The sequence below is a fragment of the Gopherus evgoodei genome, chromosome 4, assembly GCF_007399415.2.
Source record: "Gopherus evgoodei ecotype Sinaloan lineage chromosome 4, rGopEvg1_v1.p, whole genome shotgun sequence".
Lineage (NCBI taxonomy): Eukaryota > Metazoa > Chordata > Testudines > Testudinidae > Gopherus > Gopherus evgoodei.
Window position 1 is genome coordinate 85,245,816 of NC_044325.1, and position 12,477 is coordinate 85,258,292.

Sequence of the window (12,477 nt, forward strand, 5' to 3'; positions counted from 1 at the left end):
AATGGCCAAGGAGGAAAATACACACTACAATTCATTCCGAAGTGATGATATTGTGGAACTGGTATTTGGATAACCACATGCACATGGTGGCCATTCACTAAGGAAGCAAGGAAAAGAGACAGGAAGACCAGCTGATAGTGGCAGCTTCATTCCAGCATCTCCAGGATTCTTGGTTTAACCATTGCCCTCAGTGTTGTTTTAAACGTAGCAATTTCTACATAGTCCATGTTTAACAGAATCAGATTACTTAAAATACACTCAAAAAGGTTTGAAAATAATGCCACTACGTTACAGGAAACTGCTAAAAGTCCAGATTACATTTTGCATACCAATATGGAACACCTTTCATCCCAAAAGATTCCAAAGGCTCTTGTAGAATTCACCTGAGATACAAGCTTTGGGCATAGTCCTGGGCCCACTGAGGTCAGTAATAAAATTCCAAACTGACTTAAATGAAAACAGAATTGGGCCTTTTCATTTACCACTGAAATGTAGCCAGTTCTAGCTAGAATAGTACACAGCAGCTCTACAGGCTTAGGGCAGGTAAGTAATATATCCAACTGAACCTGTAACAGAGATTTATACAACCTTAAATAAATTAGCAGAGCTGGTATCTGGCAAAGGTAAAAAATTGTACTGGATTCTGAAAACTGTTAGTCTCCTGAACAACTAACATTTATTCAAAAGAAAGTAGTTGATAGGTGGTATATTTAGTAACCATTATCTGCAGTTCAACTACTTATAGCCAAAAAAAAAAAAGTGCCACATTTGGTTAACTGCAAGCAATTTTATTGTAAAATTTAAACTTTAAATGATTAGAAACAAAATTACTATTTTCATCACTACCTCCCTTGCATAAAATATACCCAACCTGATATTTTCATAAGTAAGCAAAACCAACTTTAGCTTTCAGTTGTTATTCCACCTAGATATGAATTAACTACTTACAGATACATTGTACTGCAGGAAACTAGAGTTAAGCAAGAAAGTTACTGTATGTATGAAGTTCCTTTACTTCTTGCAATGTATTTATTTATTTATTTTTAACTGTAATGCTCACATTACACATACTGGGCAATTTATTTGTGACAAAATCAAGTGAAGTTCTATCAACTTGAACACCCTATTAGTTCACCTATATTGATAATCACAGTATTTTTAAGTTGTTTTCAGAAGTTTAGCCAGAAATTAGGGTCCTTACCTCAAAAAACCAATTGAAACACAATCTTTTCATTTAAGTATTTTGAGTTAATTTCCAAAACTAAACAAAAATAAATGTTTAGCCTTGAAGAGAGATCTGCATAAAATCATTACCAGCCTAGAGCACTTAGTGTTAGAAGGTACTAAATTATTAGTCAGTCAATCACTTTTGATTGCAGACATAAGAATAGACACTTTGTATTACTGCATCAAGCCTGAAAAGCATTTCTATCTTGTGCGGACATCTGCTACATTTGTTAACATCTTTGACAGCTTATACTCCAGCTAGGTGGATGTAAAATCCATGGACGGACCAAACGCATGTAGCAACCAGGTTACAGATTAGATCGTTCCTTTGGAGACGCTGGACGTGTAGGTTGTGTATACGTTCTAATCACATCCTAAAAGCAACATGAAATTAATTAGGCTATGAAAAACACATTTAGGGCAAATTCTACTAAAAGACGTTTCTTAAATGTGAATGCAGTCAAATCAACATTTTAAAGAAATTAACCAGGGCTTATTTAGTAAACAGCACAAGTGAAACATTTTGTTTAGTAATTGCCATTTTTATCCCTTTTCCTTTATGCAATTTTAGCAGGTAAGGTTATCATGTGTTAAGCTAACTAGCGTATCAAGTATATGCATGAGCACTTTCTGAAATATAAAACCACTAAATTCAGTCCTTGTAATGCATCAACTAATTTGTACCAATTATCATTGCAATTAAAGGTAATTATCTCATTGTTTTGCAATTAAAGGTAATTATCTCATTGTATGACTGACTATCAAAACACTGAATTACCTCCAAGTTTAAAAAAAAAAACAAACCTCAATTATATTCCATCAAGGTAGAGAGTCACAAAACAAGTTAAGGTATTCAGCCACTCAAAGCCTTGTTAACTAGAAAGAAACCATCCCTAACATACCTGTTTGCCAGCTTCAGCATTGTATTTGTCCAGCAGAGCTTGAACACGGGCACCATACTCAGGATGAACATCAGTGAAGTTTTTCACCTGAAATAGTAAGGAAAATCACGGCATGAACAATTTCTCAGTTTCACCTTCATGCTTGGCTCTTGCCAATTCCAAAGCCTGCCATCAATATGCAGTACCTAATAAGAATTATCATCAAGAAGTCCCCAAACTCAAGCACCAGTTCATATCAATAGACCAGGTAGCAAGGAGTGAATGAGAGGTATTAAGTCACCTAGGACAACATCCTGATTTACTGCAAACTAAACAAACATTGCACAGGCGTTTTCCATTGGAGATGATGAAGCCATTCTTCTTCCTAGCACCATTAATGCTACTCTCCTGGATATTTCAGTGAAGTTAAATTTTGGGAAATTTTCATCCTCCAAATAAAACCTTTATGGCCTTGACCAAATGAGAGTGGTTGGGGTTTTTTGTTTTTGTTTTGTTTTGAGTAAGAGATCCCTATTTTAAACACCTAGTGCAAAGCACTTATGCAGTTTAATACCTTTACAATTCTGTTAGCCCACCCCACAATACAGGAAGCACAAATCACTATACTTCCACATTTGTGTGTTGAAAGTGTCAGCTCATCATGCTGCCAGCTTTAGCATTCTCCTTGTTAATTATGTAAAAAAATTGTTATTTCTTTACACTCTACTGGTCTTTTTCGCATAAAATAAAGAACAGATCACCTTATTCTCCAAAAATACAATTTCTGACCCTCTTTTCATTCCCAAATTTGTTGATCAACTGCAATACTGTAACACACCAGCAGAAGCTAGATTTAAGCTAACACAGTAAGATCCTACAGTAAAAGTTGTGTTAGCTGGCACTTTACTAACCAGAAAGCTCTAAAACCAGCACTACTGGTATCCATTAAAAGCCTGGTTAGTGTGGGGCCAGCAGGCTCCCTTCCTGGCTTTGTGTGGCTCCTCTGAAGCGGGAATCATGTCCCTACTGCTCCTAGGCAGAGGATCAGCCACTGGGGCTCCGTGTGCTGCCCCTGCCCTGAGCGATGGCTCCACAGCTCTCATCGGCTGGGAACCATGGCCAATGGGAAATGCGGGGGCAGCGCCTGCGGGAAGAGGCAGCGCGCACAGCCGCCTGGCCACTCCTCTGTCTAGGAGCAGAAAGATATGATGCAGTTATGGGGAATTTCCCAAGGTGAGAGCTGCCCAGATCCAGCACACTGAAACCATTCCTACCCCAAGTCCCCTCTCACAACAAAACTCCCTCCCAGAGCCTGTGCCCCGCACTCTTTTCCATGTCCCAATCCTAAGCCGCCTCCTGCACTCAAACTCCTCTCTCCATAGATAAGTATAACTCTTAGTTAACCGGAATTTTTGATGACTTGGCACGCTCTCTTTCCCCAACACACCATATAAAGCTTTTACTGTACTTACAGCTTTCTTCTGGATGAAATGCTGAGCATCTTTAAGATGGCTAGCAATGTTCTCACAGAGTCTTTGGCGTTCATCTTCTTTCAGCACTTTGGTATAGAACACTCTCACCTTAGGATCAAAGTCAGTAGTTTAGTTTATGCAAGGCAAGGCCAGTTTTTAAACTGATTCTATCAAAAGCTCTTCATTAATAATAGTGAAACTGTTAAAGCTCAGATCTTTACACTATTACAAGAAAGCATGAAATACTGGTTTGTATTTTCCCAGCACATTCAAAACTGCTTCCTGCCATAATGTACAACTTTAAGTTTTTAGAGGAGGGAAGAAATAAGAAAGCGGCAAAGAGAAGGACATGCTGATGATGAAACTAGCACTTCCAAATCAACATTAGATTAAAGATGCAGCCATTCTACTTCCTAGAACCATTAACACTATTCTGCTGGACAGTTTTGCAAAATTAAATTTTGAAATTTTACATCTGCTTTATAAGACAAATCAATTTTAACTACTCTTCCAGTTTCTAAAATTAGACTATTTCAGGAAGTAACTGTTACAATTGTATCTTTCAATTACATATTTCTCCTTTATGACACTATCTGTAAAAAAAAAAAAATGTATGAATGAGATTTGCAAATGTACTGGTAACACTGTTTCTAGCAGTATGTCACAAATTTGGTGTTCACTGCTGTTTGTCTAATTACTTTAATTCTTATATATCAATGTAATTCAGTTCTGTTGGAACCGATTAACACTATGTGATACGAATGTTATAGTTTAGATATCCGCAGCAACTAATTACATCAAGCTTGGAAAAAATCAGGACTAAATTTTGCATCTGGGTATTAGTGTTCAGGTTGGCCCAAAAAATTTACTATTTGCATTACATAGTGTAAAGAAACATTTTTTAAAGGTTCTCTGAAATGACAGTATTCTAAAGGGAAATGTGGTACTTAAGAGTAGGGGTAGTGTTACCAAGATACCTAGAGAAAAATGATGAAATATGGAGAAATACGTTCCTGGTAAAATATTGGACTTCATATTTTCTTGGTATCACACTGCAATAAAAGAGGTGATCTCACCTTTGCAGGTGCAATTTTGCATGCTTCAGTCTCAAAGGCATGTACATGAAAATTTGAACATGTCATGTCTGTTAAATTGAACAAAATGCTGTGCAAGAAGAATTTGAGAGGAACCAGTTTGTTTGCTGGGCAGTCAAACTCAAAGCAGTCCATTACATTAAGGCTGTCAAACTATTCAAAAATTAATCTTTATTAAATTGCGAGATTTAAAAAGCATATCAATTAGCTGCAGTTTTAATTGCACTGTTAAACAATAGAATACCAATTAAAATTTATTATAAATGTATGGAGGTTTCTGTATTTTCAAATATTCTGATTTCAATTACAAAGCGTACAGCATTCACTTTATATTTTTTATTACAAGTATTTGCACTATAAAAAGAATATTTTTCAATTCACCTCATACAAGTACTGTAATGTGATCTCTTTATTGTGAAACTGCAACTTACAAATGTAGATTTTTTCTTTTTGCTACACGATTCCCCTAAAAAACAATGTAAAACTTCAGAGCTCAGAAGTCCACTCAGTCCCATTTTTTATTCAGCCCATTGCTAAGACAAACAAGTTTGTTTACGTACACGGAATTATAATGCTGCCCACTTCTTATTTACAATGTCCCTTGAAAGTGAGAACCGGCATTCACATGGCACCTTTGTAGCTAGCATTGCAAGGTATTTACATGCCAGATATGCTAAATATTCATGGTTCAGCCACCATTCCAGAGGACATGCTTCCATGCTGATGACACACATTAAAAAAATGTGTTAATTAAATTTGTGACTGAATTCCTTGGGGGAGAACTGTATGTCTCCTGCTCTGTACCCGCATTCTGCCATATATTTGTAAGCTGCACTTTCACAATAGGGATCAGACTATAGTACTTGTATGAGGTAAATTGAAAAATACAAATTTAAAAAAAAGTGAGCACTGTACGCTTTGTATTCTGTGTTGTAATTGAAATCAATATATTTGAAAAATGTAGAAACATCAAGTATTTATAAATTTCAGTTGGTATTCTACTATTGTTTAGAAATGTGATTAATCATGATTAATCACAATTTTTCTTTTAGTTAATCACAAGTTAACTGCAATTAATTTGCAGCCATACTTGAAATGAATTGGCAAAGATCTTTCAAAGCCTCCTCAGAATGGTCCTTAAATTTAGGCTCGATGCTTCAAAGGAAAACCCACATCCAGATAACACAATCAAGTTCTATGACAGACAATGTAATAAGTCCTTTTCACATAGTTTACCTGAGACACATTATCCTCATTTGCACTATTGAAGCGCTGCACATCACAGCTTGCGACAGACATGTGGCTCTCCTTCAAACTGGGCTGATCTTCAGGACCAGTAAAACTGTTTGGATAATAATTTGGGGCACCACCTTTAAGAGAAAAGATCAGAATATCAGTCCTTTTAGTCTAAATTAGGAGACAGTGAAATTATAAAGCACATTTGAAGGAATATATTCAAACTGATTTAGATAATCCTTTTACCCTGCTATCATGCCTATATTTCCTTCGCTTTCTTTGTAAAAGAACTGCGAACACTTTGCCTCACACTCTTCAAAAGATACAGCTCAGCAGTTACAATGTCCTGCATTCTGAAACGTGTATCTGATATAGTTGGCCAAAACTTGGAATTTTGAACATTTGTTTTTGTTCTAAATCAGAACAAAAGCAAAGTTTCCTGTGAAATGGAAATTCTGAAAAAATAAAATAAGAGTATTTCAAATGTCAATCACATTAAGCACTATTACTACAGGTGTCATGAAATAAAGCACCTAAAAATATACAAAAAGTTAGTTTTGAAACAATATTTCCATTTTTCTGAAATGACGTCCGCAAACAAAAAAAAATTCTATTTTGGAAAATTTGCTTTTGTGGGAAATTTCTTTTAAAAAACCCCAGAACCCCACAGTTTTGTCAAAATGATGTTTTCTGAAGGCAAACTTTCAACAAAAATTTTCCAACCAGCTCTAATATCTGAATTTGAATCTACCTATTTCTCATTTTCTGAGTTTTCTTAAAAATTTCTGGTATTAAAACTTACGACAGGCTCTAAACCCCACGCCCTGTGTGGAGGGAACCTGTTCCGTGCAAAAAGGAGGCTCAGTCACCTGCACATACAGTCTCTCATCACATTTTTAATGGCTCAGTTATGCAAGATGCCGAGAGCTCTGACCACAATCGCAAAACACTTGAACACATGCTTAGCTTTAAGCCTATGAGTAGTCCCATTTACTTGATATATACCACTGACGTCAATGGGACCACTCACATTCCTAACAATTAATCATGTGTTTGATTGCTTTGCTGGAACAGGGGCCAGAATGCTCAGCATCTTGTAGGATCAAGGCCTGTGGGAGATAAAAAGGGTGTTTAAAATTGTTGAGCACCAACTACCTTTATCCCAAAAATTACTTAATTAGTCTAGTAAAACAAAAAATGGCAGGCCATATCTTAATTGTCTCTCAATACCAATTCAGGGATGCTACTCCCACAATTTTAGTCAAATGGGGTTCATCACTCCTCAGGGAACACCACAATTAAAGACAAACAAAAGAATCTATTAATGACTACCAACAAAAGCGCTGGTGTGGACAGTGCTGTTGGTGGGAGACACTCTCCTACTGACATAGCCTCCATTGCTCGTCATTTAATTATGCTAATGGGAGAGAGCACTCCTGTTCGCATAGAACAGCTACACAGGAGACCTTACAGCGGTGCAGCTGCAGTGATACAGCTCTGCTGCTGTAAGGACTGTAGTGCAGACACAGCCTTATTGTCTCATGGATAACCATGAACAAAGACATTTTGTTTAGGGGTTGATGAATCCTGTTTGATTTATCACGGACAACCTAAATAGTTTATAAATGAGCAGAGTTATGTAATCTTAACTATGGTCCTATGAAATCAAAGTTTTTGACTTGGTTAATTTAAAGAAGCCAGTCAAGATAGAGTTTTGATGCAGGAAAATGAAAGAAAACTAAGAATCTTACATTCAAATTAAATCCCATTATTTCTTGCAGTTTACCAAGGATAGCTCATGTTTCCTTTCTAGGAATACATAGTCTAAATATTCTGGCATTTAACAAGAGAAGCTGTTAATACCTTAAATTACAATACCATTTCACTATCCCATTAAAATTATTACAGGAAAAATTTAAAGCAAATCCTTTGGCACTGCTTTTGTTATCTCCATCTCACCAATGATGCTATACTCTAGGTGGCAGAGGCAGTGCTGCATTGGGAGGGTGTTTCTTCCTGATGCTGTGTTGCGGCTTCTTTGCCTTCTCAGCTATCTTGTTGCTGCTGCTTCTTGCTTGTAAAGAGGCGAACTGTGCTGATCTGAGTGCTGCTTTTACTCCTTTAGTTCAGAGAGGTTTATTTATTCCTCTCTTCTCTTTCCATTATCTTTCTGTAGAGGAAAGAAACCCCTCTTTCAGGGGCTTGGTTGCCTCGGATATCAGTCATAGTTCAGTAACTTAACACCTTTGTCTGATGATTTTAGTATCTTCATCTTACGAATATGCCGTATGCTACTGAATATGCAGCAGGATTGTAATTCTTCAACTTTATGGTTATTTTGCATTAGTCTTTGTGGTGGTAAATTAGCAGAACATCTTTAAGGATAGAATTTTAACTTTTTATTCAGCATATTTTGTTAGATTAATTCTTTGAACTCCACCAGGGCTCACAAGTTGAAATTCCCTTTCAAATGAATCCAAACACTATTTCCTCTGAGCTCTGAAAGTAATTTTTGTAAAATTAAATAGTTCTTAACAGTAGGGATGTAAAATGTTAACCGGTTAACCCATCTTAACTGCTTACCCTTGCACTAGCCCCAGCTACACGCCAGCCGGCCCTTTAATCAGTTAGCCATTTAAACTATTACAAAATATTTTGTTTAAATGGTTAGCTTTTTAAATGGTATTTAGATCCCTACTTAAGAGTGTCTTTGAACTTAAATGGTCATCACAGATGGTATTGTCTTTTTTTCTTACCATTCTTGGAAAGAAGGTTCTTGTCTTTGAGTTTGGTAACTAGTTGCTTAAGCAATCCCAGATATTAATTGGAGAATTAGTTATCAATACTTTATATTAAAATGGCTTCTTAGTAACCAGTTATAGCACTGAATTATCTTGTTATATTTGTACATAATATCTCACTATTCACACAACCATGGATCAGGCAGCTATTATATGATGGCTTGCATTTAGATGCAAAACTGCAAATATCTCAAAAACAATTTTATGCCATTTTAAGAATTTGAGAAGCAACGGTTTTCTTTCACCTTAAACATGGAAAGGATGGAAGTAACTAATAGCTTCTGTAAAATATTTCCCAATCAAATATTCTCCTTCAAATTTAAACCATGAAAACTTCAGAGTGTTTACATAGGAAATCAACTTCAAGAAGGATTTTTCTAGAATTCTTTGTGTGGGTTTAAACTAAGGGTTTTCTTGGCAAAGAGGAGGAAGACACTCATTTTTCCCCCTTCGTTTATAATTCTGGTAACACATCCTGCCAGGGTTCCTTCCTCACTCTGAACTCTGGAGTATAGATGTGGAGATCCGCATGAAAGACCCTCTAAGTTTATTTTTATCAGCTTAGATTAAAAACTTTCCCAAGGCACAAATTCCACCTTGTCCTTGAACAGTATGCTGCCACCACCAAGTGATTTAGACAAAGACTCAGGGAAAGGACCACTTGGAGTCCTATTCCCCCCAAGCCCTACACCCCCATTCCTGGGGAAGGCTTGAGAATAATATCCTCCCCAATTGGTACAGGCGAACACAGACCCAAACCCTTGAATCTTAAGAACAATGAAAAATCAAATCAGGTTCTTAAAAGAAGAATTTATTAAAAAAAAGATAAAAGAATCATCTCTGTAAAATCAGGATGGAAGATAACTTTACAGGGTAACAAAAAGATTCAAAACACAGAGGATTTCCCCTCAAGGCAAAACTTTAAAGTTACAAAAACAGGGATAAGTCTCCCTCTTAGCACAGGGAAAATTCACAAGCTGCAACAAAAGATAGTTTAATGCATTTCCTTACTATTACTTACCATTTCTGCAATATTAGATGCTTAGTTCAGATATGGCTTCGGGAAATGTATTTTCCCTGCCTTGGTTCCTCGGTGACTCCGAGAGAACAAAAACAAAACGTTCCCCCACAGATTTGAAAACATCTTCTCCCCTTATTGGTCCTTTTGGTCAGGTGCCAACCAGGTTATCTGAGCTTCTTAACTCTTTACAGCTAAGGAGGGATTTTATAAACAAGGCAGTATGCTTAAAGGGGAAATGCGCATCTCTCACACACACACACACCTCTGTCTGCAATGTCTCCCGTCCCTCCATTCCTGCTGCCTTGTAGAGTGGAACAGTTAACCCTTGAGGGCTCAGCCAATTGCTAGTTCATCATTTAGCAGTAAGGGAAATATCCCACGCTCTGACTTCTCCACCTCAACCAAGCTTCACAATTATCACTGTGTACCAGTATTAAATTGTTTGTTTAAAAACAGAGAGAGAGAGAGAGAGACTGTGCGTGTGTGTCTGGGTGTGTGTGTGTGTGTCTGGTGAAAAAAATTTCCCTAGAACCTAACCCCCTCGTTTACATTAATTCTTATGGGGAAATTGGATTCACTTAACATCATTTCACTTCGAGTTGCATTTTTCAGGACTGTAACTACAATGTTAAGTAGGACTTACAGTAATTAAATAAGTAACTAAATATAAGCATGTAAGCTATTATATTCTCCAAGCATTGTATGTATGAAAACAATTGTGAGTAACATAAGAATAAATTATAACCATTTTTGTATCAATACTGAGGTCTATACCTGCATCTCTATGCATAAGTGATAAAAATTGATCAGATATTAACAATGATATGCACTTAAATATTATGGATCCATGATTGAAAATTTAGTAAAGTTCTTATTAAGGAGCAGCTTCTGCATACTTCTACTACACTTTAATTACAAAAAAGGTAAACCTCGTTATTTAGAAAAAACAAAATCTATATGGAGCTGAATATATTCAGTCTGTTTACTGCTACAAAGACACTGAAGAGTATTTTAATGTTTCACTGCTCAGTTTGTTTTCAACTACTCCTGCTAAGTGACGGGTTGATTTTGTTCTGAAATGACCTATCTTCAAGATTAAACAAATAATTTTAATGACTCTATACATAATGCAAATATATTACTTTCTAAAAAGTATTTTTCAGGATACCTTGGTTGTCAGACACACACATAGGTCCATCTCTCTGATAGTTGGCCACACGAGTCCTGTAGGGACAATTCACAGGTATTTGTAGGTAGTTGGGTCCTAAACGGTGTCGGTGAGTATCAGGATACGAGAAAAGACGACCCTAAAAATCACAATGACATGTTGTATAGTCAACATTTTTTATATTTAGTCAGAGTTTAAGGCCAGAAGGGACCACTAGATGATCTAGTCTGAACTCCTATATATCACAGGCCACCATGCAGCACCCTCATGCTAAATCCAACAACCTAAATTAGACCAAAGTATTACAGATAACAGGAGACTAGGCTATTGTGTGTCACGGGCAGCGAATAGGAAGACTGAGGTGTACCAATGCCTGAAGTCTCCACGATGGCAGGGAAATTGAGATATACTCGGATAATCCTGGAAAGTGACTAGCATCCCACCCCACAGGAGATGACCAGAACCTCCCACAGTCACTGCCAAATTGACTGGGGGGAAAATTCCTTCCCAACTCCACAAATGGCAATCAGTTTGACCCTGGGCATATTTTTCATGACTACCTTTTGAAACTAAACACTGAAATAAGCAGTTGTGTGAGGAAATGCACATTTTGCAACATGGAAATAATCATTTCATAATCCTTAATCCTTATATAGATAAAGAGTCAAAATAACAAGCTGTTCTGAACTTTCAATGATTCTTTCTGAAATTCTGTTTGTCTCTCATACACCTCCCTTTATTTTTCTTTCATATTTCCATAACAACATTGCAGTGACTATTTTTGAAACGAGGCTTTGAAGTAGGTAATGTGGCATAAGCACAAGTGACTCCTTATGTAATACTAGAAAAAAATTGTTCACTACTTTATAGAAACAAATTAAAATCCCCACTGTAAACCAAACCATGAAGGGGCTGACAGAAGGAGTGATCAAAAGAATGTCTGACTGAAAATAGAAAATGTTGTTGTAGCTCCACAACAATCACGTGAACTATTTACTACGGACTGCCCCTAGCCCAAAAACTTATTAGTTAGTTAAAGCCTTTAATCTTTTATTGTTTAACTAATCACATCAATTTTGTAATTGATTAAACCAGTTTCCTGCCATTAAATCATGGAAACAGGTGAGTTTTATAATCCCTGTAGTTCTAGGAGTAAGTGTGTGTATTGAATGAAGTATCTGCAGAAAGTAGAAGCTTCCCAGAATTATGGTTTGGGAGAAAGAAGTTAATTTGCAAACCAGGTGAGAGAAGTGTACAAAAAACCTGTGCTCAGAAATCAGAGATCTTTTAAATTATTCATAAATGAATTATAAAGATTTATACTTGTAAAAGCATAAATATATGCAAACACATTACTAGAAGCAGTATGAGCAGTTACTTAAAATGGACTTCCATTAATTCTAAAAATTTGGGGGCTTGTTTTTGAGAAATGGCCACTGATTTTGCAACTGGTAATAAATGCAGGTGTATTTTACACCACTTGAAGTGCACCTGTACACCCCTGATATCAATGTAAGTGGCTATAGACTGTAGGCATTCTAGGCTACACAGTAATAAGTAATTCAATTACTTATTTC

At 36.5% G+C, this 12,477-nt stretch overlaps 1 protein-coding gene across 2 annotated transcripts in view; it reads right to left on the bottom strand.

Annotated features, from left to right (window-relative positions):
- Window positions 1–769: 769 nt before the first annotated feature.
- CAT (catalase) overlaps window positions 770–12,477 on the bottom strand; it is a 34,072-nt gene continuing 22,364 nt past the window's right edge. For both annotated transcript variants that reach the window (XM_030560067.1, XM_030560066.1), the window contains 5 exons: window positions 10,901–11,039; window positions 5,911–6,044; window positions 3,581–3,688; window positions 2,130–2,216; window positions 770–1,601 (listed from right to left, as the gene is read on the bottom strand). In XM_030560067.1, the coding sequence (XP_030415927.1) occupies window positions 1,536–1,601; window positions 2,130–2,216; window positions 3,581–3,688; window positions 5,911–6,044; window positions 10,901–11,039 (534 nt within the window). In that variant the 3' untranslated portion in view covers window positions 770–1,535. The remainder of the gene's footprint in view (window positions 1,602–2,129; window positions 2,217–3,580; window positions 3,689–5,910; window positions 6,045–10,900; window positions 11,040–12,477) is intronic.